Source organism: Vanacampus margaritifer, chromosome 9 (genome assembly GCF_051991255.1).
Source record: "Vanacampus margaritifer isolate UIUO_Vmar chromosome 9, RoL_Vmar_1.0, whole genome shotgun sequence".
NCBI classification, from domain to species: Eukaryota; Metazoa; Chordata; class Actinopteri; order Syngnathiformes; family Syngnathidae; genus Vanacampus; species Vanacampus margaritifer.
Window position 1 is genome coordinate 19,636,981 of NC_135440.1, and position 27,730 is coordinate 19,664,710.

The 27,730-nt window shown below is 39.6% G+C and overlaps 2 protein-coding genes across 2 annotated transcripts; one reads left to right on the forward strand and one right to left on the reverse strand.

Moving 5' to 3' along the window:
- Positions 1-962: 962 nt before the first annotated feature.
- On the forward strand, positions 963-23,659 carry vwde (von Willebrand factor D and EGF domains). The gene is made up of 31 exons (XM_077576927.1): positions 963-1,187; positions 3,317-3,507; positions 3,908-4,139; positions 4,292-4,369; positions 6,382-6,620; positions 7,250-7,339; positions 8,002-8,152; positions 8,483-8,697; positions 8,951-9,024; positions 9,774-10,050; positions 11,074-11,270; positions 11,471-12,243; positions 13,168-13,304; positions 13,387-13,557; positions 14,133-14,237; positions 14,309-14,423; positions 15,381-15,637; positions 16,268-16,487; positions 17,063-17,200; positions 17,731-17,928; positions 18,416-18,634; positions 18,929-19,024; positions 19,345-19,440; positions 19,521-19,616; positions 20,412-20,507; positions 20,599-20,694; positions 21,911-22,006; positions 22,088-22,183; positions 22,679-22,774; positions 22,865-22,962; positions 23,043-23,659. Exons 1-31 carry the CDS (start codon positions 1,034-1,036, stop codon positions 23,055-23,057), a joined length of 5,112 nt encoding a protein of 1,703 aa, XP_077433053.1. The 5' UTR covers positions 963-1,033; the 3' UTR covers positions 23,058-23,659.
- Positions 23,660-23,702: 43 nt separating this feature from the next.
- Positions 23,703-25,971, reverse strand: seraf (Schwann cell-specific EGF-like repeat autocrine factor). The gene is made up of 5 exons (XM_077576294.1): positions 25,401-25,971; positions 24,922-25,017; positions 24,737-24,841; positions 24,425-24,520; positions 23,703-23,929 (listed from the first exon to the last, which is right to left on the reverse strand). The coding sequence occupies exons 1-5, from the start codon at positions 25,627-25,629 to the stop codon at positions 23,817-23,819; spliced, it is 639 nt and encodes a 212-aa protein (XP_077432420.1). The 5' UTR covers positions 25,630-25,971; the 3' UTR covers positions 23,703-23,816.
- Between the last annotated feature and the right edge of the window lie 1,759 nt (positions 25,972-27,730).

Sequence of the window (27,730 nt, forward strand, 5' to 3'; positions counted from 1 at the left end):
AGTTTAGTTCTGGTCTATTACTGTGAGAATTGATGTCAGTTTTGTGGTAATGTTTGTGGGGGGCGTTTCCCCACCGTCCCCACTCAAATTATTGTTTAATGTTAAACTTCTTGTTGTTGAGTCATACTGTACGCAAGTTTATGTTTTCTGGTTAAGAAATGGGTAGATAAGGTAAGTGATTCTCAAAGAGTGGTACGAGTACCGCTGATCCGAGCCGTATATAGCGAGAGTTTGGTCAACTGCTGATCATTTTACATATGGACGCCATGTTGTTACTGCGCTAAAACTGAGTTGATCAAACTCTTTCTTTATACAGCTCTTCCGCTGATGGTACGTGGGCTCCCTCTAGTGGCATGCAAAAGAATCACTTTATGTTTAAATTTGTGGCTTTATTTATTTTTTTATCCATTACAGAACATTTGTTAAGTAAATCAGTTCAACTGTATTTTACATAACATATTTTAAGTACATCTGCATTTAGAACATTTGTTAAGTAAATCAGTTCAACTGTATTTTACGTAACATATTTTAAGTACATCTGCATTTATTTATTTTTAAATGATAGGTATTTGTTTTTATTTAACTCTTATGTGTAATACATATTCAATGAATCATTATGCACACGTTTGTTGTTTTCTACATTTAAGCTCAACGTTGTTGTTATTATTATTGTTATTATCTGAATCAGCACTCCTTTCACCCATTTCACTCAAGCACAGTAGCTACTTGCTAGCTACTAGCTCTACTTCTATATATTGAATGTGAGTAACCTATATACTTTTGACACACACATTAGCGTGCACTTGTGCGTTTGTGTGTGTGTGTTTTTTCCCCCCCCCGGTATGTTTTTGGTGCTTGTACTATAGCTATCAACGATGTTAGCTCTGCGTCCCCGACTCCCCACTCCCGCCCCTCCTGGCGCTTAGCGCGCGGGGAGCCTGACGCAGTCAGCCTACCTCCAGGCTGCAGTCCGGGGACCCCCGAAGCTGGACTCCCACTTCCATTTCCACGCGTGAGAGGAGAACGCTACGCAATGTGGGGGATGAGGAGGAGGACGCAGGGCGCGGAAGGGTTGACCTCCACCGGAACCAGAGTGAGGAGGACGATGAGCTTTGGAGTTGGGACGCTTGTCAAACTTGTGGCGTGCGTCGTGTTCGCGCTCCCCGACTCAGTGCGCGCGCAAACAGGTACGTTTGCTAACTCTTCTTCTAATCAACCAAACGGATTATTTTAGACCAAAATCGTAATGTCTGTAAACAGCAGACAAGGGGATACTTCCGGTGACAGAGAAGTAACAAGCATTGTCTCTGAAATGAAACCATGTTACCAAAAAAAAAAAAAAACGTGTTGTGGTTGGTTATGCCACAAGCTAAATTGACAAAAATACAGCCACTTAAGTTGAAGTACTGCACCCGTGTAAAAAAAAAGAAAAGAAAAACAACAATTTAAATAGAAGTACTGATTCTACACCTTTAAGTTAGTTACGCTGTAAAGTAGGGCCCACTAAAGTAAAAAATTGTTAGCCTCATAGCATAATCGTCAATGTCGTTTGCAGCAATATCAATAAAAAAAATGTGCTTGCCCAAAAAAAGTATTATTCTTTTTTTGTCAGTTTTTTCCTGCAACTGCACTCTTGTTTGTCAAATTTGTTGTGATTTTCTTTCTGAAAACATTCAGATATGCTTTTGCCATTAGAGAAAGCGCCATCTTTTTGCCGCTATGACGTCATGTTGAAACGTCCGACTGCATAGTCGGTGTACGGTGAAGGATAACGTGCACCCATCACTGCAAAACAATCCAAAGTTGTCATCCAAGTATGCAGTGTTGTCAGGTGAGGACAGGAGCTTAATAAGGAGTGATGCAGCCAGGTGCCGAGGCTGTCATATTGTGCTCGCGGTGCATCTACATCAGGTTTATTCCACCTGTCAGTCAGGCATCACCTTTCATTGGGGTTAATTCTAAGGCCGCCACTCGGGCCGGGTCTTTCATGTTCATGGCTGATATTTTTACTGACGTGCCAGCCTCTTTCCTGCCTCATCTCACTATTGGAATACACAGAATAGAAGTACGGTGATACTCTTACGTTCTTACCAGTAACTAAAATAAACTTGTGTGTCACAATATCACTACTGTACGATATGGAGTTTATAGCCTATATATATATATATTTATTTATTCATTTTTTTTGGTAAATTTTGTGAGATTTTTTTCTTGAATTTTTATAAACAAATTTGTTTTAAATTTAAATTTTAAATTTGACAATTTTGATGGAAATCTGATTATTTGTATTTGCGTCGGTTTTTGTGACAATTTGTCTCCATTTCAAGGAGTTTGGCATTGTTTGTTTTTGCGGGATTTTTTTCCCAACCACTTTTATGGCGATTTTGCTCCATCTACTGTAGATTTTTTTTTAAAATTCATTTTGTGTGAGTCTCAGGATTACAGTACGTGTCCATTTTGTGGAGGAATGTTCAATTTGTGAGTTTAAATTTTCCATTACATTTCTTTTGGTGATTCTTTAACTATTTTAAATACATTTTTGTTAGGATTTGGCGTCTTTTTTGTGGGGGGATTTTGTGTAGTAATAATTTTTTATCTATTGTTGGGATTTTGTGTCTAATACAAGATTTTTTTGGTCCTTTTTTTTCAGTTTTTTTTTTGGTGGGGATTTTATTGGGATTTCTGTTGGATTTCTTGTAGTAATACTTTTTCATCCATTTTGTTGAGATTTTGTTTGTACTTTTAAGCGATTTTTTTCCTACAGATTCTTGTGTCAATTTTTGCAGGGATTTTTCTGTTTTGTATAATTTGTTGTGAAATTTTATTGGGTTTCTTGTCGTAATAGTTTTTATTTGTTGTGAAATTTTGTTGGGTTTCTTGTAATAGTTTTTATGGGATAATAGTAAAGTTTTTTTTCTTTGTCCATTTTTGCAGGTATTTGTGTTTGCGAGAAATTTATGAGGGATTGCTTAAATTTTTCATCTATTTTGTTGGGATTTGGTGTCCATTTTATGGGAATTTTATTTTTATTTATTGGCCTTTTAGGCAGGAAGTTTTTGCTGTGACTTTTGTAGAGATTTAATATATTTTTGTATGAATTTCTAGCTGGATTTCTTGTAGTAATAATTTTTCATCTCTTCTGTACATTTTTGCCCTTAAAATTTTTTTTTTTTTGTTGAGGGTATTTGTGTGAGAATTTGTGTTGACTTTTTTTGTGGCAGTATTATTTCATTTTGTTACATTAAAGATGGCTGAAAAACTCATGATTTTCACAGTTATTCCATAATCATAGCTATTGATTGTCTCCTTTTTCTAGTGCTGCCTCCCGAGTGTGCCCCGGGGGGCCACGGGATCCTACAGAACCCGTATCGCAGCACCACCTTTAGCTCCAGCTGGCTGCTGCAGTCATCGCCGCGGGACTTAGTCTGCGACCATTCCCTGGAGCCCGGCTGGTACCAGTTCCAGATCTTCGACAAGCCAGCTAGCATGCCCACCCGGTGTGTGGAGGTATAAAGTTTAATCCATCTAACGGCTAAGTAGCGGAAATGACTTTTATTGCCCTCTGCAAAGAAATCTCTTATGTAAACATCTCGGATTATAGTATAGCCATGGAGGATAGATAGATACTACTCATAATAGACAGGCCTACTAATTTTCATGTTGCTACTCAAACTAGGTTTGGGGGTTAATTTTTTTTTTTAAATTGCGAAAGGTGCTACTAAGCTACCCCTGGAAATGGCCCTAAAATGGCTGCTTCAAACCAAAATGGCAGGTCATGAGTCTACTCATGAATGACATGTCTGCCCAATTTAATGTTGCTAAGTGAAACAGGCTTTGGGGGCTAAATTTAAAAGAATAATAATTTTTGGAGTTTTGTACTCAAATGAAGCATTGCGGCTTGTGTCAGGTGAACCACTGTGGGACCCAGGCTCCTGTGTGGCTGTTTCTGGGAGAAGGCGAGACGTTGCCGGGTCCTCTGGAGCTTCGGCATTTGACCGCCTGCGCTGCCTGGCAGTTATTCCCGAGCAGCAGCAAGGAATGCTGTCTGTTCCGTATCCCGGTGTCCGTGCGCAACTGCGGCGAGTTCTACGTCTACTTACTGCAGCCCACTCAGGGATGCATGGGCTATTGTGCACAAGGTACGGAATGGCCAAACTAAGTGGACAAAAGTACTAGGAGGACAAACCTCTTATTTATGTTGCAATTTTTTACAACAAATATACTGATATTTAATTTGAAAAAAAAATAGGATAAAATGCCCTTATTGCAGCAATTCTGAATGTTCTCACAGAAATGGCAGACACGTCACCTTTGACCTCGCTTACTTGCAACCATGGTGAGGTCAACGTGGACGGAACGTGTACAACAAGTGAGGACCTTTTTGTTTTATTTTGGTCCATGGCTGTTTTGGGAATCACTCCCTATACACTGTGTAGTACTGTTTTGTTTAAAACACTGCTTCACTTTTATATTTTTATGCAGGATCGCGAGTGATCAGCGGCAACAATGAATACACAGAGACTGATATACTGTGCTATAATAATTGTGTCCTTTATTCCCCGCAAACAGCAATCAACACACTTCAACGCTAAGCAGTATAATATAATCTCATCAGCGCTTACCTTGACACTTGACCGGAGAGCCGACGGTCCGGGTAGAACGAGCTGCTTAACGGCTGGGCGAACGTACGCTTCCCTCAGCTGACTCTACCCAAACCGCGCGCCGCTCCGTCTTTTATTCTTTAACAAGTAGGGATGAGCGTGAGAAGCCGGGCTGGCCAAGCCCTCTCCCAGGCACCCTTTCTATGAGTCGTGTCCTGCTTCGAAAACATGTTTCTGAAATAGGGAGGACTGCAGTATAAACAAGGCATTCAACTTAAGAGTTCCCAGGCTCGATTTCGCCCTTGTGCTTTACAACAGTTTTACAACAACATATCCTTATATAAGAGGTTACATGAGGACATCAAACCATGGTTATTTTCCATTCAAGTACCCTATGTAATAAGTTTGACATTTTGCACCTAAATTATATTGATGTATAATGTTTTCCTTATACAATGAATCACTTTGAGGCTTTTTTTTTTTTTTACAAGGTGCCAGTATACTGTATTGTTGGCATGTGTTTACCAAGGGAATTTGCTGTGTTCAGAATCATTCACTCATTCCCTACTGCCCAATCACTATCCACTATAGGGATTTCTATATGGTTGGCGTTTTAGTCAAGAATATATAGTGCACTGTAGTACAGTTGTGAGTGTTAGAATCCCAACAGTCCATGTTTGCCACTCGCACCTGTCTGCTCCTGTTATCTAGGATGCCAAAACATCGGGGAGGTCAGGAATTCTCCCTTAATGAGCCCGGCATGAGGCATGTGTCCCCACGTCTGTCGGGGGGGTCTTGACGTTTCCATGGTGACAGCTCGCTTCCAGGCTGGGATTCAAGGTTGTTCAGACAATGTTTAAAGTCAGATTCTTAAATGTTAAACTAGTGTGAAAAGAAGAATGGAACCACAGTTAACCCATTTAAAACATTGGTTGTTTGTTACTTGTTTAATTTGTTATTTGGTTAGTTAGTTGATTGAACGGTTGGTTGGTTATTTATTTATTCATATTTTTAGTTGGATGCTTGGCTGATTCATTAGTTAGCTATCAAGCTCGAGAGATGGGTAGCTAGCTGAATTGATAGATAGCTGGCTAGCCAGTTGTTTGTTTGATTCATTAGCTAGTTATCAATTATGTACTTGGTTAGTTGGATAGATGATTATTTGTTTGGATATGGTTAGATGGATGTTGATTTTTAGTTGGTCCTTTAGGTGTTGGATATTTATTTGTGTGCTTAGTGTGTTTATTAGTTGGTCAGTTAGTACTTGGCCGTTTTGTTGGTTGAATGGTAAGTTGTCTGATGTCTAGTTGGTTCATGAGTTGGTTGTTGCTTAATTAATTGGTAAGTATTTAAATGCTTAGTTAGCATGGTGAATAATAGTTGTTTAGTGTTTTGGTTAGTACTGTATCCTATAATTTGGTTGGATTGTTGGGTAGTTAGTTAGCTAGATGGTTGGATGGATATGGCCTTGGTTAGTTGGTTTGATATTTAGTTGGATGGGTGGTTGGTTAATTAGTTAAATGGTTGTTCATTAGTTACTTGGTTGGATGTTTAACTGATTTGTTTCTTCATTAGTTGTTGTCAGTTACTCAATTGGTTACTTTGGATGGTTAGTTGCTTGGATGTATGTGTCTTTTGATGGTTAGTTAGTCAGTCAGTCAGTTTGTCAGTTAGTTAGCACTGTATTACCATTAAGAGGAATGGGCAATGAACAATTGGATCCATGGTCCTTCCTTTTTTTCTTTCTTCCTTCCTTCTTCTTCTTCTTCTGTGACTTCAGTCAAGCAGCCTGGCGCTCCGTCCGAACCCATGATCACTCCCAAGTGGACAGCAGGTGGCGTGCATCTGAAGTGCAGCTTCTCCAGCGGTTCCAACAACTCCAGCAGCTCACTGGGACACGTGGTGGCCTGGTCGCGAGCCTCACCTCAGGGCAAGCGGGAGGAGCTCAAGCAGGAGACCACCATCCAGACTTGGGCCCTCATTGAGCTGGACGGCTTCAACCTCCGCCTGGGAGACAAGGTTAGGCCTCACTCGGTCCATAAAACAGGGATGGGATTTTCCCGCTAATTCGCGGAATTCCGCTTTTTTTATCTACCCAAAAAAAAAAATTATTTTTTATTTTTAGTAGTAGTTCATTGTGTATGCACATGACTCCGACAGATAACATCTTCTGCTATAACAAAGACATTTGTGGTATGCTCTAATATGAGTTACTTTTCATTTGGTCATGATACAATTATTTGTTCATGAAATTTGAACTCTTCAACATTATTTATGTGTTAACTTAGTAATCACATTAGTTAGATATGATGATATTCTCAGTGATAGTTTTTAAAAGCAAAGGCAGTCCAATGTTTTTGAATGTGACTGATTTTGAGTTGACTAAAACTGCCATTTTATATGGGATAGTTCAATATACATTGAAAATTTATGCTGTTGTTTTGTCTATTTCTTTGTCATGTGAGTGCATTGAAAGTACTTAAAAACACGGAAAACCCATGAGCTCACCCCAGGCACTGCCCTGGACCAGCGGCCCCCAGACCCCTGGCTAAATTTTCAGATAATTTCACTTTGGTCAAATCACATCCCTGATAAAAGAAGTCAATAATTATCGTTGAGTACTTTTTGAATGAATGTCTTTCTCTCAGATTTACTGCTCGGTCTATAGCTTCTTTTTGGACTCTCCGGACATCCACGGTGCTTCAGTGGAAAGTCAGGAGTTCTTTGCTGGAATTCGGGTACATTCCAATTTTTTTTACTTAATCAATATTACTTTGGGTTTTGGTATTTTTTTCTTGGCTGAATAAGACACTTAAGGCAGGCATTTAGCAGTGTTCAGCAACTTTATTGATGTTTAGGGCTTTCGGTTGTACATCAGTCAGAAACAATATTGGAAAATTTCTACAACATAAAAGTATATCATTGATGTATGTTTTTATGTACCGTAATATATTTTTAAATGTAAAATATGTATTTTAATGTTTTTTAAACCATATAGGCCATATATATTACATTTTGTACATTTGAATGTATTTTAGCTTGCATTAGTTGTCATAATGCAAATAATATAATTTTGTATGTACCAATGAAAAGAGAAAGTATTAAAAAATATATTTTTACATAGTATCGAAAAATTGTATAAACTACATGTTATGTATTTGTGTATGCTCACATATTTTTAACATGTAAAATATATGTATCGTTTAGTTGTTTTTGATATTTATATTAATTTCATACATTTAAATGCATTTTCGCTTGCATAGCTAGATATTGACATAGTATTTAAATAGATGAACTGTTCTTCTTGCATCTTAATGTCGTTTTAAAACATACATTTCTACGATTTATTTTCTAAATATAAATGCATGTGTGCTGGCATTCTTTTCTGCGCTGAGTGCAGCTTAGACCCGAGGTGAGCGTCCTATCCGAGGACGGGAAGCTGTACGAGCTGATGGTCGAGAGCACCGTTCCCGTCCCGTGTCTGGATGAGTCGTTGTCATCTTCCTCTTCTCAGTCAGGACGTTGCACTCTCTCTTTGATGCTTAGCTTAGGTGATCACACAAGCCTGCAAAAAAATCTTTATTTTAATTGTACACATATTACACACATAGCAGATACCCTTGAGAAAAACTGCGTCAACTTTATCGAGCATCTCCCAGTTACTGTTGATATGCAAATGTATATATTTATTGAATTGGATGTATTGTATATGTATATATTGTATATTGTATATTGTATATTGTATATGTATGTATATTCTACAACAGCATGTTATGATCACATAGCACTTAAAAAAAAATAAGACAAGATGAGATTTAAATTCATCATGACGAGATTTGCACTTACCTAGTGTGTAATGAAAATATGTGTGTTTGTTGTAGACGAGGCTGTGCTGGGCTCCGACGTGTCCCTGTCCTCATGCTCTGTGGACTTGTCCGGAGGTCCGTGCCAGGACGGCATGTGCGGCCGGGCTGTGGTCCACTACACCGCCATCACAGACTTTGTCAGAGATGGTGACCGGACCACTAACATCTCTATCCGGCCCCTCGTCACCAGCAATTTAGTGTGGAACGGTTACGCGCCCGATCCTGTTCAGGTAAACCAAAAGCGGGTGGATTGATATAGCCCCGGTCAAACCTTGCTGTATTGCAGTTTACCTGTCGTGCCCCTGCTATATCACACAATTGCTAGGTTAGTTGCACACTGATTGCTAGTTTTGAACAAAGTCAAGGAAAATTGTGACAAGCTATATACAATGACGCAGAGGGTCGGATCTGACCCCCAGGCCTTGAATTTAATGTGTTATAAATGGTAGACTGTTCTGTATTTATGGATTCTTTCTTTTGTAGCTCAAAGTGAAAGACGTGCCTTCAGCGTACTGTTACTCTTTCACCGACCCGCACGTCGTCACATTTGATGGCAGGTACTTCACTCTTCTTTTCATCTACGGCATTCACTATGCAATCAAAATAAACTTGACTATTTTTCCTCATTGGAAATAATCACTCAAGTAAAGTCACTTCATTTTTCCCAAGCTCAAAGTGCTAATGATTAGGAATGTTTGTTAAATAACATTTTGAATATTTTTATGTCTTCTTTTAACAACTGCATAATTAATCTAAATTAGGCTAAAATTACGTTTCGCACTGCTAAGGTGGCTGAAGAGCGTCTTGTTGTCTTGTACTAATGAAAAGTATGTATGTGGCAGACTTTTACACCTTGGCGTGGCGCATATTTGATCATAAACAGTGACTCAACACATGTAAACAGAGAATATAACAACTCACAGGAATATATATTTTTTAACTTCTGTGCACAATTATTAATTTTACTGCAACTTACTGAGAAATTGTGTCCTTCTACGCCACATATATCTGTATATGTATAATACTGCCAATAGGTGGCCATGGCACACACCAGAAGGAACAGCACAATGTCCATTAAATTTAGGCAAAAACTGTTTAATTTCTTTGCATTTTGTTGAATTATGCCAATACTGTCTATAAAATAAATTAAAATAAATAAATAAAAGTGCAACATTATAGAGTGCTGTATTTCTTATTAAAAAAACATTATAAATATTTTCAGTAGGTTTTGGGAGGCTGGTAGGGTGCGAATGACCCCTTATGAGTCGTTCAAGTGTGAAAAGGAGTTGTGTCCCCCCCCCCACAGGCACTATGACAACTACCAGGTGGGCACGTTTGTGCTGTACAAGAGCTCCCGCTGGCCCTTTGAGGTCCACGTGCGACAGTGGGAGTGCGGGGGCGGCGGGGCAGCACCCACATCGTGTGCGTGCGGCGTGGCGGTCCGGGACGGCAACGACGTGGTCACTTTTGACATGTGCGACGGGGACGTGGGCCAAACCAAACCTCGCCTCTTTGTGAAGAAGCGAGACCTGAGCAAGAGCGGGGTGCGCGTCCATGAGGCCTACCAGGGGCGCAAAATCACAGTGAGTATCATTTTTTGTGTGCTCCTTTTTTAAAAACTCTTTTACTGCCAAACGTTATCCAAAAAACAACCCCTTCAGTGCCAGCCGATTTTGAGCATTTTCATTCATCTTACAAGGCATATTGTGTGCTATGACTACATAAACATGGTTGTAGTAAAGAAAGATTGGATTCCATTCTTTCATTAGAAAAAAAAGCATGTTTCTACCTTATTCTGTTCTTTAGTAATCACCATTTGAAAATTGGTAATTTGAATGACATCAAGCAAAAATTGAAAAAACTGAGAAAATAAGCTTTCGTGAAAAGATACATTTTCTGCACAACAGTGACTTTGACACTAATATTTTTTGTTTAGTGACGCTTTGTGAATTAAATTTAATGTGACAAACGCTTCGATCAATCACGTCGACCTTGAAAACGTTCTAATTCCGAAAATCCGCCATGTGATACCCGGGAGCCCATCGAAAAGAGATACAATATGCTGCCATCTGCTGGCCATAGTTAGTGGGTGTTGTTGGATTTCCCCACCCTACTCACAAACCAGCGCTGCACAATGCTTTGCACTGCCCATTGAAAAAAAAAAAACTTACTTGACGTCAATTGACGCTATTGGCGGTATTCAGTGAGCATGTCCCTAACGTCAATTGACGTTTTTGGTGGTAAAAGCGTCAAACATATACAATCGGAGTATCAAATTTGCTTTCATCAGGCCACCTTTTGTCCAGATTTATGTTGCTATTTAAAATCAGCCTACATAATCCATATTAGAGGTCCGTGTAACTTTTTTTAGACAGTGTTACAATTTAAAAACCTATTTGCTATTTTTTTTTCCAAAGCACTGTCTAATATAAGAATATTGCATTAGCGCCATCTTGTGGCATTTTGCTCGGAGAAAGGAAGGGAGTACGTTGGCATAAGAGGAAGAGCTCTATAAAGTGATGTAGTAATTATAAAATGAGGCAGAGGGCCCAATCTGGCCCAAGTGCTTTGAATTTGACACCTTGTGCTTTCCACCCTTACCACAGTTGATTTTCTCGTCTGGAGCGTTTGTACGCGCCGATGTGGCAGATTGGGGTCTGAGTCTGACGCTGAGGGCTCCCGGTTCAGACAGGGGCCACACCGTGGGTCTGTGCGGCACCTACGACGGAAAACCCGACAACGAATTCCAGTCGTTGGCGGGAACCACAATGGTGGATTTGCAGACTTTTATCTCTCACTGGAGGTCAGTGTGTTATGGAGACGCTCATTTACAACAAGCAGTATGAACTGCAAATAACTGAAGAGTTAAAGCTTTAAAGCAGGGGTGTCACACATACGGCCCGCGGGCCGGATTAGTCCCACAGACAACAAGGCTTTAACTTTGACAGCCCTGATTGTAACGCTTAGTAGAAACACGCCTTCCATCTTCTCCCCTCCTGCTAGGCTCAGTCCAGGAAGCAGCCTGTTCGACACCGTACCACCACCATCATCGTCCCCTCCGAGCGTGCTCAATTCACGTAAATTCTGCGACTGTCAATCATTGGCACTAAGCGAACCACCACCGCACGTGGGTTCCCCACATGAAGCCTGTTCTCGCCATGGTAACTTGCGCCTCCCCGCCGTCATCCCGTCTCTGGATGTCACGGCCGAGTACATCAGCTCAGTGGAGTTGCTCACCGGGGAGGAAGAACCAACGCAACCTTCCGGAGGTCCGCCATCTGGGCGGCGGCACAGGCAGACCCATCAATTCATCCCTGCCGCTATGGAGAGCTATGCCTATTTCTTCCCCGAAGACCATGAACCTGATAGTCACGTAGACCTCGATCTGACATGGCCGACGCCCTCTGGGTTGACTGAGAACGAAGCACGGGCCGAGTGTCAGGGCGCGGTCGCCAACTCTAGCCTGGCCTTGGGCTGTGGGGGGCTTCTTGGTGCCGACGTGGTGGCCGGCGCGGTGGAAATGTGTGTCAGCGATTTGCGGCTAAAGGACGAACGATCATGGCTGGACGCCGTCCTCCCTCTGCTGGAGAATGAGTGCGAGAGGCGGCTGGTGGAGGAGGGCCAGGGGGGGCCGCACCAACTAAATCAAAGGGACCACCGGGATTCTGTGTCTGTGCTCAGGTGTCCTAATCTGTGCAACGGAAATGGACAGTGCTCAGAGTGGGGCTGCGTCTGCTTCCCCGGCTTTGGATCCTATGACTGCAGCATCTTATCTGGTGAGGCAAAACACATCGAGGTGGGGGGTTTTCTGCACAGATAGAACAGTAATTGCATCACAACTTATTCGATTTTTTTTTTTGTTAATAGGGTTCTTGTTTGATGTGACGATCCCTGAATGTTCGAACGTTGATAGCGGATCAGGATTGTTTGAGTACCATATATATCAAAATTATAAGGATTTTTGTTTTATGTAATATTGCCCATTGATTTTTGTATCTTTAGATTTTTAATGTTTACATATTTTCACTGCCTTAAATTTTTTTTGGGGTGGGGTTGCTTCTGGCTATGAAAAATATTTTAATTCTGACTTATTGCTTTTTACACTTAATGTAAGTATTCATTATTTAGTAATATTTTAGCTTTTGACACATTTTTCATGTTTTAATTTTTACACATTTTTAAAAAAACTTTTTGTTATTTATTACGGTTACTGTTTGTTTTAAATAGTTTGGAATTTTACATTTTTAAATCTTTTAAAATATATTCATTTAATTTTTTATGTTAAATTTTTACGTTTCTTAATTGCATGTTTTCAGTGTTTAAATGTTTTCAACAATTACCTTAAGTTTTTTTCTTTCTGCAGTATTTTTTTTATATTATTTTTGAAGATTTTTTTAAAATAAAGTTTTTTTTACATTGTACGTTCAAGAAAAAATATATTTAAAGTTTGTTATTATAGTTTCTGATCTACCTTCAAGTTAAAAAATAATTAAAGTTAACAATTTTCCTATATTGTTTTTTTGTACCATTTTCAATATTTTACTTTATTATTATTTTACATTTTTTTACCAATATGCTTTTTTAAATTTAAGATTTTTCATTTTTAAACTACCTTTTTTGGGTGGGGCATGTTTTTTTATTCACATTTTACATTTGACATGTTTATTGTGTGTGTGTGTGTGTATATATCTGTTTTTCAGAGGACACTCCGGAGATCACGGATTTGGAATCGGGAGGTCTGTGCGACGTCCGTGCCAGCGACTGCTCCATCGTGCACGTATCAGGTGCCGGCTTCAAGGACGGCCATCAGCTCAAGTGCGAGTTCGTCCAAGAAAAGGTACTTCCTGTTTCTCTTCTTTGTTTACGACTACCGGTACTTCCTGGGTCAAGATTAATGTCCTCTCATGTCTTGTTGTGAGTTGTTGGAAGGTGTGTGGCTTGTGGCCGAGCCTCACTTGGTCGCCGCCACCTTTGTGGACGTAACGGCTGTGGAGTGCCGTTTCCCCCTGGAAGTCGCTCGAGCTATTGCGGGCGTGGATGTGAATGCAACGGCGACAAAGCGACCATTCCTGTCCCGTTGGCAGGTCAAAGTGAGAACAGACCTGAATTTGTTGGTATTGTTGTTGTTGGGGAGGTTTTTTTTTTAATATTCAAGAGGCAGCATCACATTGTTTATTAAAATAAACTACAATCAAATGGAATATGGTTGACAAAAAACAAATATTTATTTTATTTTAAATTATTATCTTTTATCTTTTATTTTATTATCTTTTAATCAAATTATATTCACATTAAATTTAATTTAAAAAAATACAATACATTAAAATAACATGAAGCTTTTTTTTTCTTGGAGAAAAATAATAATAATAAAAAAATAACATGAAGTAAAATCAAATGTTTAATGTAAAACAAAGTAACAGAATAAAGAAAATCAGGTAAAATAAAATTGTTGAATAAAGTTAAATACAATGAAAACAAAATTATAAAAGAAGAATCACATATTGCAACAATATACAACAAAACAAAATAATGATGTTGCATACTAAAACGATGTCATATTGAGTCTTACATCTATCTCCAAGGCATGTTTTTGACTTCCTTTGTGGAAGCATCTGTGACTATTTTTCCAAATGATCGCATGTCCATCTGCGTTTGTTTACGTCAGGTATCCAATGACGGTTACAGCTTCAGTAACGCTAAAGTCGTGACCGTGTACGACGGCGCGTGCCACGTGTGCGGCCTGCATGCCGACCCCCTCTGCTCGCTCAGGGTAAGTGTTTTGACATGATCTTTTTACTTACGGACCCTACTAGCATGTGACCTGGCTTGACCTCCCCCAAGGACAAGACGTGCAGCATCGATGGCGTCTGTTATGATGGAGGCCAGTCGCACCCCTTGAACCCTTGTCTCGCCTGTCGACCCAACACCTCGCAGTTCGCTTGGACCGCCCACCGCGGTACGGCGTAATGCACACGCGCACGCACACGTACATCAAGTAAATTAGAATCGAATGAATGAAAGAAAATATGGTGTCGTTAAATGAACCAAAATAACGTACGATGAAAAAAATAAAGTAAATAAAATTAGGTAAAGTTAAAAGAAAAAGTGAAATCAAACAGTCAAATGGAGTTAGATATTGTCACCGTATTAAAATATATTTTTTGCAAACATTATTTTTTTTGCATAAATCTTCTCATGATGCAAATGGTAAAATGTTTGTGGTTCCTGAAAAATCTGAAAAAAAAACGACTTAGGCTTTAGGATTATTTTAACTCATTCACTCCCAGCCATTTTCACTAAAGCAATCCCTTTCACTCACGGCTGTTGTACTGTATTTTGACAGATTTTGCAAGGCCCACAGAATATTGTGTTCTATTGCTATAAAACATGAAAAGAAAGATTAGAGTCTCTTCTTTCATCAGGAAAAAAAAGTATATTTCTATCCGTTTCCGTTCTGTTTGCAGCAATTAGCATTAGAATATAGCCAAGTTTCATCATTATTCACAAATCTATTTAGAAATGTGAGTAAATCAGGTTTTTTTTTTCAACATGGCCCTGGTTGATCTTGTTTTCTCTGCTGCCACCTGCTGGCCATTTGTGTAAAAACTAGCATTTCTTCAACCGTTCTTTGCAGTTGAGAGGCTGCATCAAAGCCATCTGTATGCTCTCGCATAATTTTTTTTATTAACCCGTAAAAATACGTCTTTGGGACACAAAGTAGAACATATTTATATGTTTTGGGGAGCAAATGAGTTAAGAAGGCATTGATATAAAATAAAACAAAAACATGTAAAATAAATAAAATACAATGAAGTAAATCAAGTAAAAAAAGCAAGGTATTATATTTTAAAAAAGTCAAATAAAAAATATCAAAGTTGATTTCATTTTGCGTTTTCTGCTAATTGGTCAATAGAGAACGAGCCCCCCGTACTGGCGTCCTTGCCCTCCCTCCTGCGGTCCTTCCAGGGAGAGGAGTTCATCTACCAGCTGCAGGCACGGGACCCTGAGGGCTCGCCGGTGGTTTTCACTCTCCGCTCGGGTCCTCAAGGTGCGTCTTTGTCGCCGTCCGGTCTAATCAGGTGGAAGGCGACATCCCAGAGTGCGCACATGCACGGCTTCGACTTTACCGTGATGGACGACTGCCAATCCGGGACCTCCGCCTCCCTGCAAGTATGGACGCCCACCTTTACTACTTTTACTCTGCACGGACCACGAGAGCGTTTACTCGACATTAACAATCCTGTCATATTTTATTTTTTCTGGAGAGCTCACTATTGTTCATTCGGTAATTTTACCGATTTGACATGTCATCATCATTGCTCTTTTATTTTTTATTTTTTTTATTTTATTTTTTTATTTTGTATGTGGGTGAGTATGTGTATGTGCGAGTGTGCGTGCGTGTGAGTGTGTATTCATTAGTTCACCTAAAACCTATGAAAAAATCCCATACCGTTCACCTAAACGTAAAGTCATGAGGCCGTCAGGAAAAAAAAAAGAACAAAAAAAAAAGATTTTTATTTTTATTTTAAATCCTGTCATATACTACATTCACTGTACTGTTCCCTAATCATGTTGACAGCAGCTTTGAGTTCTGGTTGGATTCAAAACTTCCGCTTCTATACGGATACGTTTCTCTTTTTAGTTTAAAATTGATCAATTATACCTACAATAATTCTAAATAATACAAAATCCAAATGAATTATTATCTCATAATTACAATAGACCATTTTCCATTCACATTTGAACTTTTTATATCCATTTTAAAAATGAAATGTTTTGACGACTGGCGTTTGCTCACAGGTGACGGTGCGTCCGTGTGAGTGCACGAACGGCGGCACGTGCGTGATCGACGTCAACGCGGCCGCCGGCAGCGGTGAATATACATGCGCCTGCCCGGGAGGGTTCAAAGGTCAGCGTTGCGAGGTGGACGTGGACGACTGCAAACCCAACCCCTGCAGGCTGGGACGCTGCGTGGACGGACCTGACTCCTTCACGTGCGTCTGCCCGCCCGGAATGACAGGTGACCTTACACATGTATGTCGAGTCATTAAATATTACAGCAAACGTGGATTTTGAGTCGTCAACATTTCACAGTTGCTACCGCCTGGAGGGGGCGTGGCTTCTGGCTAGGACGAATATGGTTATTCCTTGCTTTATAACAAGGCACATTTTCCCTATTGCGGGACTAACAAAGGTTATCTTTGTCTTCTGTTGAGTTTTACTTTTTGCGACTTTACTGCATTGCAGATTTATGTTATATTAGTAGAATTTTACGGTGATCGTTTTTCCATATGAGCTGTTACTACAGAGTGGACAGTTGGCGGCCATCCAAATCTATATTCTCATTTGCTGGTTTCTGTGTGATTCAACAGGCCAGGCTTGCCAGGCCACACACATACAACGTCACAGATACTACAGTATATAAAGTGAGGGTTGAGTCCCCAAAGTGGACAAAAGTAATACATGCACCTCAAATGCATATATTTTGTGCTATATGCATAAAGCTTTAAAATATATATAAATAATAAAATAACTATTCGGTTGCTACTTGGTGAAAATCGGATGTTCACTTTGCCGCGTGTGGCGTGCATTCAGGTGGAACGTGTCGAGAGGACGTAGACGAGTGCGTCTCCCGTCCGTGCTTCCCCGGGGTGGACTGCAGCAACACGCTGGGCTCCTTCTCCTGTGGACTCTGCCCACGCGGTTACGCCGGAAACGGCATCGTGTGTACTCGTGAGTCCTCTTGGGTTTTATTAGTAACATTTGTTTTGATTTTTTATTTATTTTATTATATTAGCATTGATATTGTAAGTACTCTTTTTTTTTTTTTTTTTGTATTTTATAGCTTTTGTCATAATCTATTATTTTAATTTGTATTGTTACTGTTATTATATTAATGTTTTTATAATTTGTATATTTTGCATTAGTTCTATTTTTATTAGTCATGCACCCAAGAGTACAGTATATAGTAAAATATATTTGAAAACATTTTTATTCCATTTTTTTTAAATAATTCTATCATTTTATGATGTTTTTTTTTACTCTTAGAGCAACTCTCACCATGTCAAGAATATTATTTACCTATTTTGTTAAAAAGTTGTTTTAATCAATTTTATTTTCAATATTATTTACTATATTGTTTTTTTTTAATTTTGTTATTTTTTTTCATTCATTTCATTTTATTGCTGTTGTTAGTATTGTAGTATTTAATTGTATTTATCTTTTAAAATTAATTTACATTTTATTTTCTGAAATTCCTTTAGCCTTCAAAGCGACTGTGACACCGGCGAGAGTGGGGCCTTTCCCTCCGAGGCCCCGAGCCCCACCGCCCTCACCCTGCTCCCGCAGGCCGTGCCACCCTGGCGTCCAGTGCTTCGAGAGCCCCCATGTGGCTGCTGGCTTTGTCTGTGGACCCTGCCCACCTGGTCTCTATGGCAACGGGACCACTTGCACACCGTCAGGTGAGGATGCAATTTGATTTGTTTTGATTGGATTATATTTGATCATATTTTTCTACATTATTATGTTTAATAATAAATGGTACATAATAAATAAAATAAAAAATATTTTCATTTAAAAAATCTGTTGTAATGATAAGTCCAAAAGGATAAAAAAAAAAATGCGGGTCTAATTACAACTAAAAAGTCTACACACCCCTTTTCAAATGCCAGGTTTTTATGATTTCAAAAAATGAGACAAAGATACATTATTTCAAAACTTTTGCATCCTTAATGGAAAAAAAAAGTAAGGAAAATTCTGAAAGATTTATCAGAGGCACTTTAAATAGTGTCAGGTGTGTGCCAGTAAGTTTGAATGTGATTGGTTAAGTGTGAACACATTGCTGTTGTTGTTTTAAGAGCAGCCACTTCCAGTATGCCAACACATTATCTCAGTTGTCTATTGTGCTTTCTTTGCAAGTCATCTTTTCTAACTTGCAGTGTTTTGCAGGCCAGGCGAGCGTTACGGCTGAACAAATTCCAAGCGGCAGGGAGATGCACACCACCTTCTTCTCATTTTCATCGTCCCCGACCTCACCCAGACGGCCCCCCGACAGAAGCAGGAGACCCGGCAACACTGTTGCCAACCCACGGAGATCCTCTCCTTCTTCGGAGAGAAGTCCCGGACGCTGCCCGCACGGATACGCGGGTGATGGAGTCACGTGCAAAGGTAGGACCACTATAAAGGTTTGGAGGCCCCAACCGCTGGTCCTTTTGATATTAGGCTATACAGTAAGACATAAAAAAAATCAAATAATGATTTAATTAAATATGTATTGCATTGTACATGTATTGTAACTCAATGTTTAAAGTTGAACACAACTGAACTCTAATTTAGCAGTTATTCTTTGACATACCACTAGAGGGAGCCCACTTCCCACACTTTGCGAATCACTGCTCTAATGGATAGGGAGCGATTTGGAAACATAGCAGCCTTAAAGCCACCATTTTTGCTGTTGTCCAGCTGTGTGCAGGTTTCAGTGCGGGAGGAACATGGAGTGCACGCAGCCCAACACGTGCACGTGCAAGGACGGATACACTGGATACAACTGTCACATGGGTGGGCCAGCCTGAGACGCATGAATCTGACATTCTGTGTGTGTGTGTGTCTAATATAAGAATCTTTAACAGGTGGACTTGGGTCCATCCATTTTTAAAAGAGATGACTTTCTATACTGACCAGTTTCAAGTGTGCATGTAAACAGCATTAAGGTTATTATTTACTTGCTTCTTGAAATGAAGATTTTACCAAAATGTTTCATTTTGAAAAGTTATTCCTAATTTTAGAATCGTTCATAGACTGAAAACATCTTCCTGAAGTGGACGTCTTAAGCTATGAATTGAAGAGCTCTTTTCTATGTTTTGTACATGCCACCCAAGCCGTGTGCCGGCCTGACTGCAAGAACCAGGGCAGATGTGCGCGTCCTAACGTGTGTGAATGCCCGCTGGGTTATGGCGGACCCACTTGCGAGGAAGGTAACGCATCAACATCAAAACAACATACCTGGAGACAGTTTCTCATACATTTCTTTTTTTTTTTTTTGCTAACTGAATAGCGAGCTGCGAGCCGCCGTGCCAACATGGAGGCACATGTCTCGCCAGGAACCTTTGCACGTGCTCCTACGGCTACGTGGGACCAAGATGTCAAATCAGTGAGATGTTATTATTTTGTTCATTTGTTTCCTGTCTTGCATCTGGAGGTCAAACATCAATTTTATTCTTATTTTATTATTGCATTGTTCTGAAAATTTTAACATTTTAAAAGTTTATTTCCCCAATATACAGGGATGTGATTTTTCCGCTAATTCGCGGAATTCCGCTTTTTTTATCTCCAAAAATAAAAATTTAAAATTTCCGTTTTTTTTTTTTTTTAGTAGTTCATTGTGTATGCACATGACTCCGACAGATAACATCTTCTGCTATAACAAAGACATTTGTGGTATGCTCTAATATGAGTTACTTTTCATTTGGTCATGATACAATTATTTGTTCATGAAATTTGAACTCTTCAACATTATTTATGTGTTAACTTAGTAATCACATTAGTTAGATATGATGATATTCTCAGTGATAGTTTTTAAAAGCAAAGGCAGCCCAATGTTTTTGAATGTGACTGACTTTGAGTTGACTAAAACTGCCATTTTATATGGGATAGTTCAATATACATTGAAAATTTATGCTGTTGTTTTGTCTATTTCCTTGTCATGTGAGTGCATTGAAAGTACTTAAAAACACGGAAACCTGGACCTAGCTGGTTGCCAGCGGCCCCCAGACCCCCGGCTAAATTTTCAGATAATTTCACTTTGGTCAAATCACATCCCTGAATATAGTATTACAACTTTGTTGACTATTTTCTTTCATAAAAGTGCAAATTTCACCCAACTTTCTGAATTATTTTATAGAAAACAACCAGATTTTTTATTAATTTTTTGGTCAATGTGTGTCAGTGGTGTGTAACAGACACTGTGAAAATGGCGGCGAGTGTGTTTCTCCCGACGTGTGCAAATGCAAACCAGGCTGGAACGGACCAACGTGCAACTCGGGTACAGCACAAAACAACATAAACACACAGCAATAATCATCATCATCATCATCATCATCATATGCAATAGTGATGTCATTGTGTGTGCGTAGCTGAGTGCAGGCCGGTGTGTCTGAACGGAGGAACGTGCATCAGATCAAACGTGTGCGCTTGTCCCGCCGGATTCTACGGCTCGCAGTGTCAAATTGGTGAGAAACTAAATTACATTTTCCTCTTATATTTTGACTTTTTATCTTATAAAATTACAAAGTTATTCCGTCGATATTGTTTTTTCTCCCCTTCAATATTATGACTTCTTTTTTCGTGAAATTTCAACTATATACCCTCAGTTTGTCTTATACTAAATACAGTAATTTCTGGACTACAAGCCTACTTTTTTTCACTTGCATTCGACCCTGCGGCTAATACAAAGGTGCGGCTTATCCGTCATATCACAAGAGCCTCAGGCAGAGCAAAACAAACCAAGTGAGCCCAAATACAGTACGAGAAACAGAATGAGAGCGGGACAATTTGAACCCTCATTATGGAAAAGAAATAAGCAGGAACCCGGTGCGGTATCATTGAAACACCTGCGGCTTACAGTTGGGTGCGGCTTATATGTGTAACAAAATGTACAAACTGTATTCCCCAAATTTAGCTAGCGCGGCTTAAAGTCAGCTGCGCCTTGTAGTCCAGAAATGACTGAATATATATTTTTTTAACTACAGATTATTTTCAGAATAATTCTTTTGTGGTAAAATTACATCTTTTTCCCAATTAAATTACAACCTTATTACACTGATATGCAATTTTTTAAATATATAAATTTTTAATAAAAACAATATTTTCCCATTACTGTATTGTGGATTTCTTTTTGTGGTTAAACTTTTTTTCTTATAAAATGTAAATTTTAGAAATGACAGTGTTCTTTTTGTAATATCGGGAAAAAAATCTTCTAAAATTATAACTTTATTGTACCAATATTATGGCTTTTATTAAAAATAATAACAATTTAGTCCACTAAAATTTCTACTTGATTCCGGTAACATTTTGACTTTTAAAAATATTTCCTCGATATTCTAGGTTTTTTTTTCCTGGCAAAATTATTTTTAAATTGCAAGTTTATTATGTTATTTTAAACGCAACAAAAGCCAAGATAATCTTTATTTTTTTAATTTGCTAAACAAAATGTTCATTCTCATAAAATTACAACTTCTTATCATATTACAACAATATTATTGTCCAATATAATGGCCTTTTTCTGGGTAAATTCTCATTCTTGAATTCTAATTTTATGACTTATTTTCCTCATTAAACGACAACTTTACTCTCATTAAAACATATGCATATATATATATATATAGTCACAATTAGTACTATTACTATATTAGTTCAATGTCAGTATTGTGTATGTGTGCGTCTTAGCTGTGTGCAGCCCACCTTGCAAGAACGGAGGTCAATGCATGAGGAACAACGTGTGTTCGTGTCCTGAAGGCTACACGGGGAAACGATGTCAAAAGAGTGAGTCACACACACACTTGGTACACACATGCTAACATGTTAATATGTTTGTTCGTGTGTGTGTGTGTATTGCATTTACAGGTGTGTGTGAGCCCACATGTATGAACAAAGGCAAATGTGTTGGGGCCAACACGTGCTCGTGTACGTCGGGTTGGAGCGGAAACAGATGTAACATACGTACGTACGCTAACATACAACATCGACCTATGCTGCACATTCTTCTTCTGCACTAGTTCTTGAATTGGAGGGCAAAAAGTGGACCAGCATGGACATTATCAAGGATATTGCATCCACTACTACAACTACTGCTACCACCACTATGTACTGTGACCACTAAAGTCCTCAAGTCGTTACTAACTACCACCATTACTACACCTGCTTGTACACTCTAAAAACAGTTGGGTCAAAAGTAACCCAACTACAGTATGGATCAAAAATGGACCGATCCACTTCATGGAGTTTCTGGGCTATTTTATACAAAATGACCCAATTTTTGGACCCAAGTAAAGGATCTGACCAATATTTATGAGATTTCTTGACTCAAAGTTGGATCAAATTGACCCATAAAGTGGATCTGACTCATTTTTGACCCAACTGTTTTTAGAGCATACTAAAACTACTACTACTATTAATAATAATAATACAAATGCCGTGTGCATTTTGCCATCTTAGCCGTGTGTCTGCAGAAGTGTAAAAATGGCGGCGAGTGCGTGGGGCCCAACACATGCCACTGTCCCGCCGGCTGGGAGGGTCTGCAGTGTCAGACACGTGAGTCCAACATAATACATTGCAAATATGAATGCGCCATAATAATAATAATAATAATAAATGCTGTGTTCTTCCCTGCTGCACATGCAGCGGTGTGCAGACAGCGCTGCCTGAATGGGGGGCGCTGCGTGCTGCCCGATTACTGCCACTGTCGGAGGGGGTACAAGGGCCTCACCTGCGCCACTCAGGTCTGTCGGTGCCAAATGGTTGGAAAGTGGACGCTAGGCTATGTCTATCTCATCTCACTGTTCATTTGTGTGCTTTGCAGGTCTCGCAAGCGTGATCCAAGATGAAGTGAAGGAAGGTGATGAGCGTGTGTATACTGTATGTGTGTGTAGATATTGTACGAATGGCGTCACCTAGAGGGGACTTGATGTATTGCACTTGTCTTTTTTTCTCCCCCTACCTCAAATAAAGGCTTTTTTTTGGGTCACGTTAGGTGGTGCACATCGGTTGTCAGTTTAGACTTTTAACTCATTCACTGCCAGCCATTTTCAAATCAGTTCCCCATATTGCCGGTCGCTTTTGAGCAATGCCGTTCAAAATATTGTTCTGTGAAAACAAAGCAGCAAACCTACCAGAAGAAAAAGTAGACTCTCTTCTTTCTGAGATTCACCTCCCCGGTCCCTATCTTCAACTCTAAAACTGTGCTGATCTCAAATCCAGTGATGCAACACCACCATCTACAGGGACCGGTTTGTCATTACAGTAGTTTACAAACCTGAATTTCAATACAAACATCCACTGCAGCAAAAGTAATTACGATTAGTAACACATGCCATTGTTTATATGCTCTTTATCGCTCCTGACAGTAACTCTGTGATTGTTATTAAATGAACACTATTACAAGTAAAATATGTAACTAAATAAACTTTCTAAGATGTTTTTTTTCTTTGCATGATTTAAAAAAACAACAACAACAACAACATTCCGTTTAAAGAGTTCCCTCCATTTAATGACACAAAGTACAGTTCATACACAAGAACACAAAGCAAGCAGAGTTTGTACAATAAAAATGAGAAGTTAGTCAAGTCATCCAGCCCTAGTGGCGCCTCTTCCTCTCCTCACAGCGAGGGCCCAAGAAGGGGGGGCGGCAGCGACATTTGTTGGGGGAAATACATTTTCCTCCATTCAGACACGGCAGAGTGCACTCGGCTGCAACACACATCAACAAAAATTGTATTCACATTTTTAAAACCAGGTAATAAATCATTTTCTCTTCGTCGCATATGGGAAAACGCTCACTGGACACGTCAATAGCACCGCTCGGATTTTTATTTTATTTTTTATTTCAGCACCCCTCAACATGAAAATTGGTAGCCATGTCTATCATGACTGGAACCACAAAAAAAGTCTCAATAAACCATGCCAGACAAAAACACGGAAAGTCTGCCATTTTTGTTTGAAGCGTTTTAAGATCTTTTTCTCCTCCACACCTAGCAGCATTAGCATTAGCGGCAGCCACAGTTTTGCTCACTCAGGTCGCTCCATATGACCATCACCAGAAAAAGTAGTCACATTAAATTGCAAGCAGTTGGAGGAAGCTTAGTCAACAACCAATGATTACTAGAAAAGCAATATATCCCATATTGCATTGTGCCGTTATGTTGTGGCCATTTCAATTTAGAATCAGTGTGTTGTCGAACTCACCAATGTGGCAGGCGCCTCCCAGCCAGCCTTCAGGACAGCTGCAGATTCCAGGGGCCATGCAGAGGCCCCCATTTCGGCAGCCTTGGGGGCAAATGGCTGGTGGGGAACACAGCAGAGGATCATTATTAGAAGCAGAAATATACAATGAACCCTGGTTTATCGCAGGCGATATGTTCTCGTCGCATCTGCGATACAGGAAAATCTGTGAAAAAAAAGATACCCCCTGCTGAGCATCATTTGCTACCTGGGAGCCAAGGTGCTAATGTAATTGGACCTAGACCTATTTAAAAAAACAACAATGAAAACACAAACCCTCTTGGCATTTGGAGCCCGTCCAGCTGGAGGGACAGATGCACTTGGCCACTCCGTTGACAGCGTTGCATTCGCCTCCGTTCCAGCAGCCGTCGTCGCATGTCACTGCACACACAAACACAAAACAATACCTATACAACTTATTTTTTGCACTTGTGTGACAATTTCTAATGCTTAATTGTTACCTTTGTGACAATATCGTCCTCCAAAGCCTGCGGGACATCTGCATTTTCCAGGACGAAGACACACACCTCCATTCTTACATTTGGGATAGCAGTTGGCTGTATGCACACAATCAATAACAATTAATTATTTTTAAATAAATAAATTAACATATTTTAAAAGGGGAAAAAAAGTAAACGTTATTGCCAGAAGTATTAATTAATGTTTTTTTTATTATTATCATTAAAAGAATTGGAGAATATTCTCTACATAGTCGTTATAAAATACTCTCTTGATTTTGGAGGGTGAGGGGTCAGAGGGGTATCTTAGAATAAAACTTTATTTAAACAAGCAATCATTTAAGTGACAATGGAAGTAATGCGCCTAAATCTTATGGAAAGGAGTTTGTACAATGATGCCTGGAATATGACTTTATTTGAGCGATCATAACAATGAAGCATTCAGATGTCAAAAGAAGTAAATCAATGATGTATTTCCTCACCATACTGGCAGTTTTCCCCCTCGTAGCCGCGGCCGCACAGGCAAGTGTCGTTGCGGATGCACACTCCGGCGTGTTGGCACGGCGGCTCGCATATCGCCTTCGGGTCAAAAACGAAGCCCAGCGCCACCCCGCGAGGGGCGTCCGAGCGCGCCCAACATCGACTGCACCACAGCCCGCACAGCCACACCGCCAGCAGCAAAGCAGGCCCCGGTCCCCCGGAAAAGCCCATGATGACCGACTCAAAAGGAGCAAGTGCGCTAATGGAGGAATACCAGCAGAGGAGTTCCCCGTGGCAACACCGGCAGCACGCCCGGAGACAAGCGGGAGGTCAGTGCGTGGGAGCCGGGAGGCGGGCGTGGCCGGCTCTAGGGGAGGATCCTTGATGCTTGGTGGTGGTGGGGAAGCTACTTTGACTTCAAACTTTTCAACATTTTCATAACATTCCAACGTTAAAGCACTGATAAAAACTTTTGGTTTATAAATGAATTCAAATTAGCTACGACTGGCGTCGTTAATTAGCCTCTTAGCTGGTTAGTTACCTGGCTAGTTAAGACCCCTGGGCGTTATTTTATTTTGAAATGGCTTGGTCAGAACCAACAAACAGCCAAAACATGGTCAAATAACGCCCAGGGGTTAACTTTGAACTTGCGTTAGCTTTGTCATGAACGTCAGCATGTTACTCTAACAATTTCTAGTTGTATGACTGTAGTTTCAAATTTTTAATTAATTAAAATTTACCCGAATAGCGTCTTAGCTGGCAAGTTAGCTAGTAGCTACTTCCACCCCCTACAATATTAGCATTAGCATTTAATTTAGTAGCAACGTGACAAGTGGACTCTTCTAAAAATATGGAATGGGAATGTCAAACTCATTTAAAAGTCTCCATAACAAATAAATTCATTAAAAACAATTCATTGTTGAAGTACATGAGCTGTTCTACAGGCCGCAGTGCACTCTGCACTTCAGTTAAATATAAACGTTTTTCAGTCTGACTTGTCAGTGAAGAATGTCAGTGAATGAAGTAGAAAACCAGTTTGTACAGAGGAGTGCACGTGGAAAAGTCATTAGCAAATGCACAGGGAGAGGAAATGCTGAGCATGTATGACCTGCTGAGGTCAGCTGGAGTGGCAACAACACAGTCTATAGCAGAATGTCTGCGTTTTTGTAAGTTAATGGGAAAAAAAAAAGAAGCCATTTGTTCATGTGACAGCGTGTAGCCGGAAAACATGTAGCTAAAATGCGATTGTTTCCATGTAAATCCCAATGTGTAATCTGAATGACACTGGGATAAAATGACAATTCTGATGTCTAATTTATGTATAATATATTTTTACAGTATTTTGGTAAAATAATCAACAACAAAATATCTAGGCTGATAAAAAAGACAGTCACATTTGTTTTTGTTTCACTGAAATGTATGGACTCCGTATTTATCGTGGGATTTGAAAAATGCACTGGAAGTGCGAGGATTTACGATGTAGTGAATTGAATGTCTCAGCTTTGTAACCTTTAAAAATACCACTTACTACTTTCCTATCAACTATTTTATAGGGATTTTGTTTTTATTATAAATAAAGTGAGACATCCGTGATATTGTGATTTATCATTTGCACACCTGCTTTATTGGTGATTTTTAAATTCTGGGTTTATTATTATTATTATTATTTTTTAGCAGTATAGAGGTAAGTCTTAATGTGTGTCTTCAGTGTAATATCACACTGTGCCAAAACATCCCAGGCAACACTGAGCTCTACTGGAAGAGATGCAATGTTATTAAAAGCAAGAAGAGGCAGAGAAGGAGCAGAGAGATGCTTGTGAGTATTGTTGTATGCTCTGTTTGTATATGTTGCTGCTTCGTGTGTATTCAAGTAGCCGTTGTTTGTAGGTTTAGAATAACTACTAACAATATCTAAGCTAATAAAAGCTAATTTCTAAGCTAGTTTGTCGTTATGTGTTAGCATTAAGCTGGAAGACTAAAGCTATAGTACAACTATACCATAAAAAAAAAAATCGATCACTAGTCGGTCTGGAACGTTCACTGTATTTGCAATCATCAATTTATTTATTTATTTTTTAAGGAAAGTGAAGCCGTCAACCTAAATAAATGCAGGTTTTTTTCTGTGTCTGTCAAACAGGAAGCGAACCGGCCAGCGATTTGACGAGTTTAACAGATGCGAACATACCGCGATGCTCCAGAGATGGCTGGCGCGGTTTCTAGGTCGAGGAAGTCGTCTGAATAACTTGGACGTGGTGGCATGTAAATACAACTGGGAGTTTGAATAAATCTAATAAATAAGGTTATGTGGTAGGATTTATGTGTGCTGGTTTTC

What these genes read in the sequence shown, in the direction of transcription:
- vwde (XM_077576927.1), top strand. Translation starts at nt 1,034, where the DNA reads ATGTGGGGGATGAGGAGGAGGACGCAGGGCGCGGAAGGGTTGACCTCC. An exon ending in ACCCCCTCTGCTCGCTCAGG is followed by an intron (nt 14,238 to 14,308) that starts GTAAGTGTTTTG and finishes ACCTCCCCCAAG; the next exon opens with GACAAGACGTGCAGCATCGA. An exon ending in CGGAAACAGATGTAACATAC is followed by an intron (nt 22,184 to 22,678) that starts GTACGTACGCTA and finishes TTGCCATCTTAG; the next exon opens with CCGTGTGTCTGCAGAAGTGT.
- seraf (XM_077576294.1), bottom strand. Translation starts at nt 25,629, where the DNA reads ATGGGCTTTTCCGGGGGACCGGGGCCTGCTTTGCTGCTGGCGGTGTGG. An exon ending in AGGACGATATTGTCACAAAG is followed by an intron (nt 24,842 to 24,921) that starts GTAACAATTAAG and finishes TTGTGTGTGCAG; the next exon opens with TGACATGCGACGACGGCTGC. An exon ending in GGGAGGCGCCTGCCACATTG is followed by an intron (nt 23,930 to 24,424) that starts GTGAGTTCGACA and finishes TGTGTGTTGCAG; the next exon opens with CCGAGTGCACTCTGCCGTGT.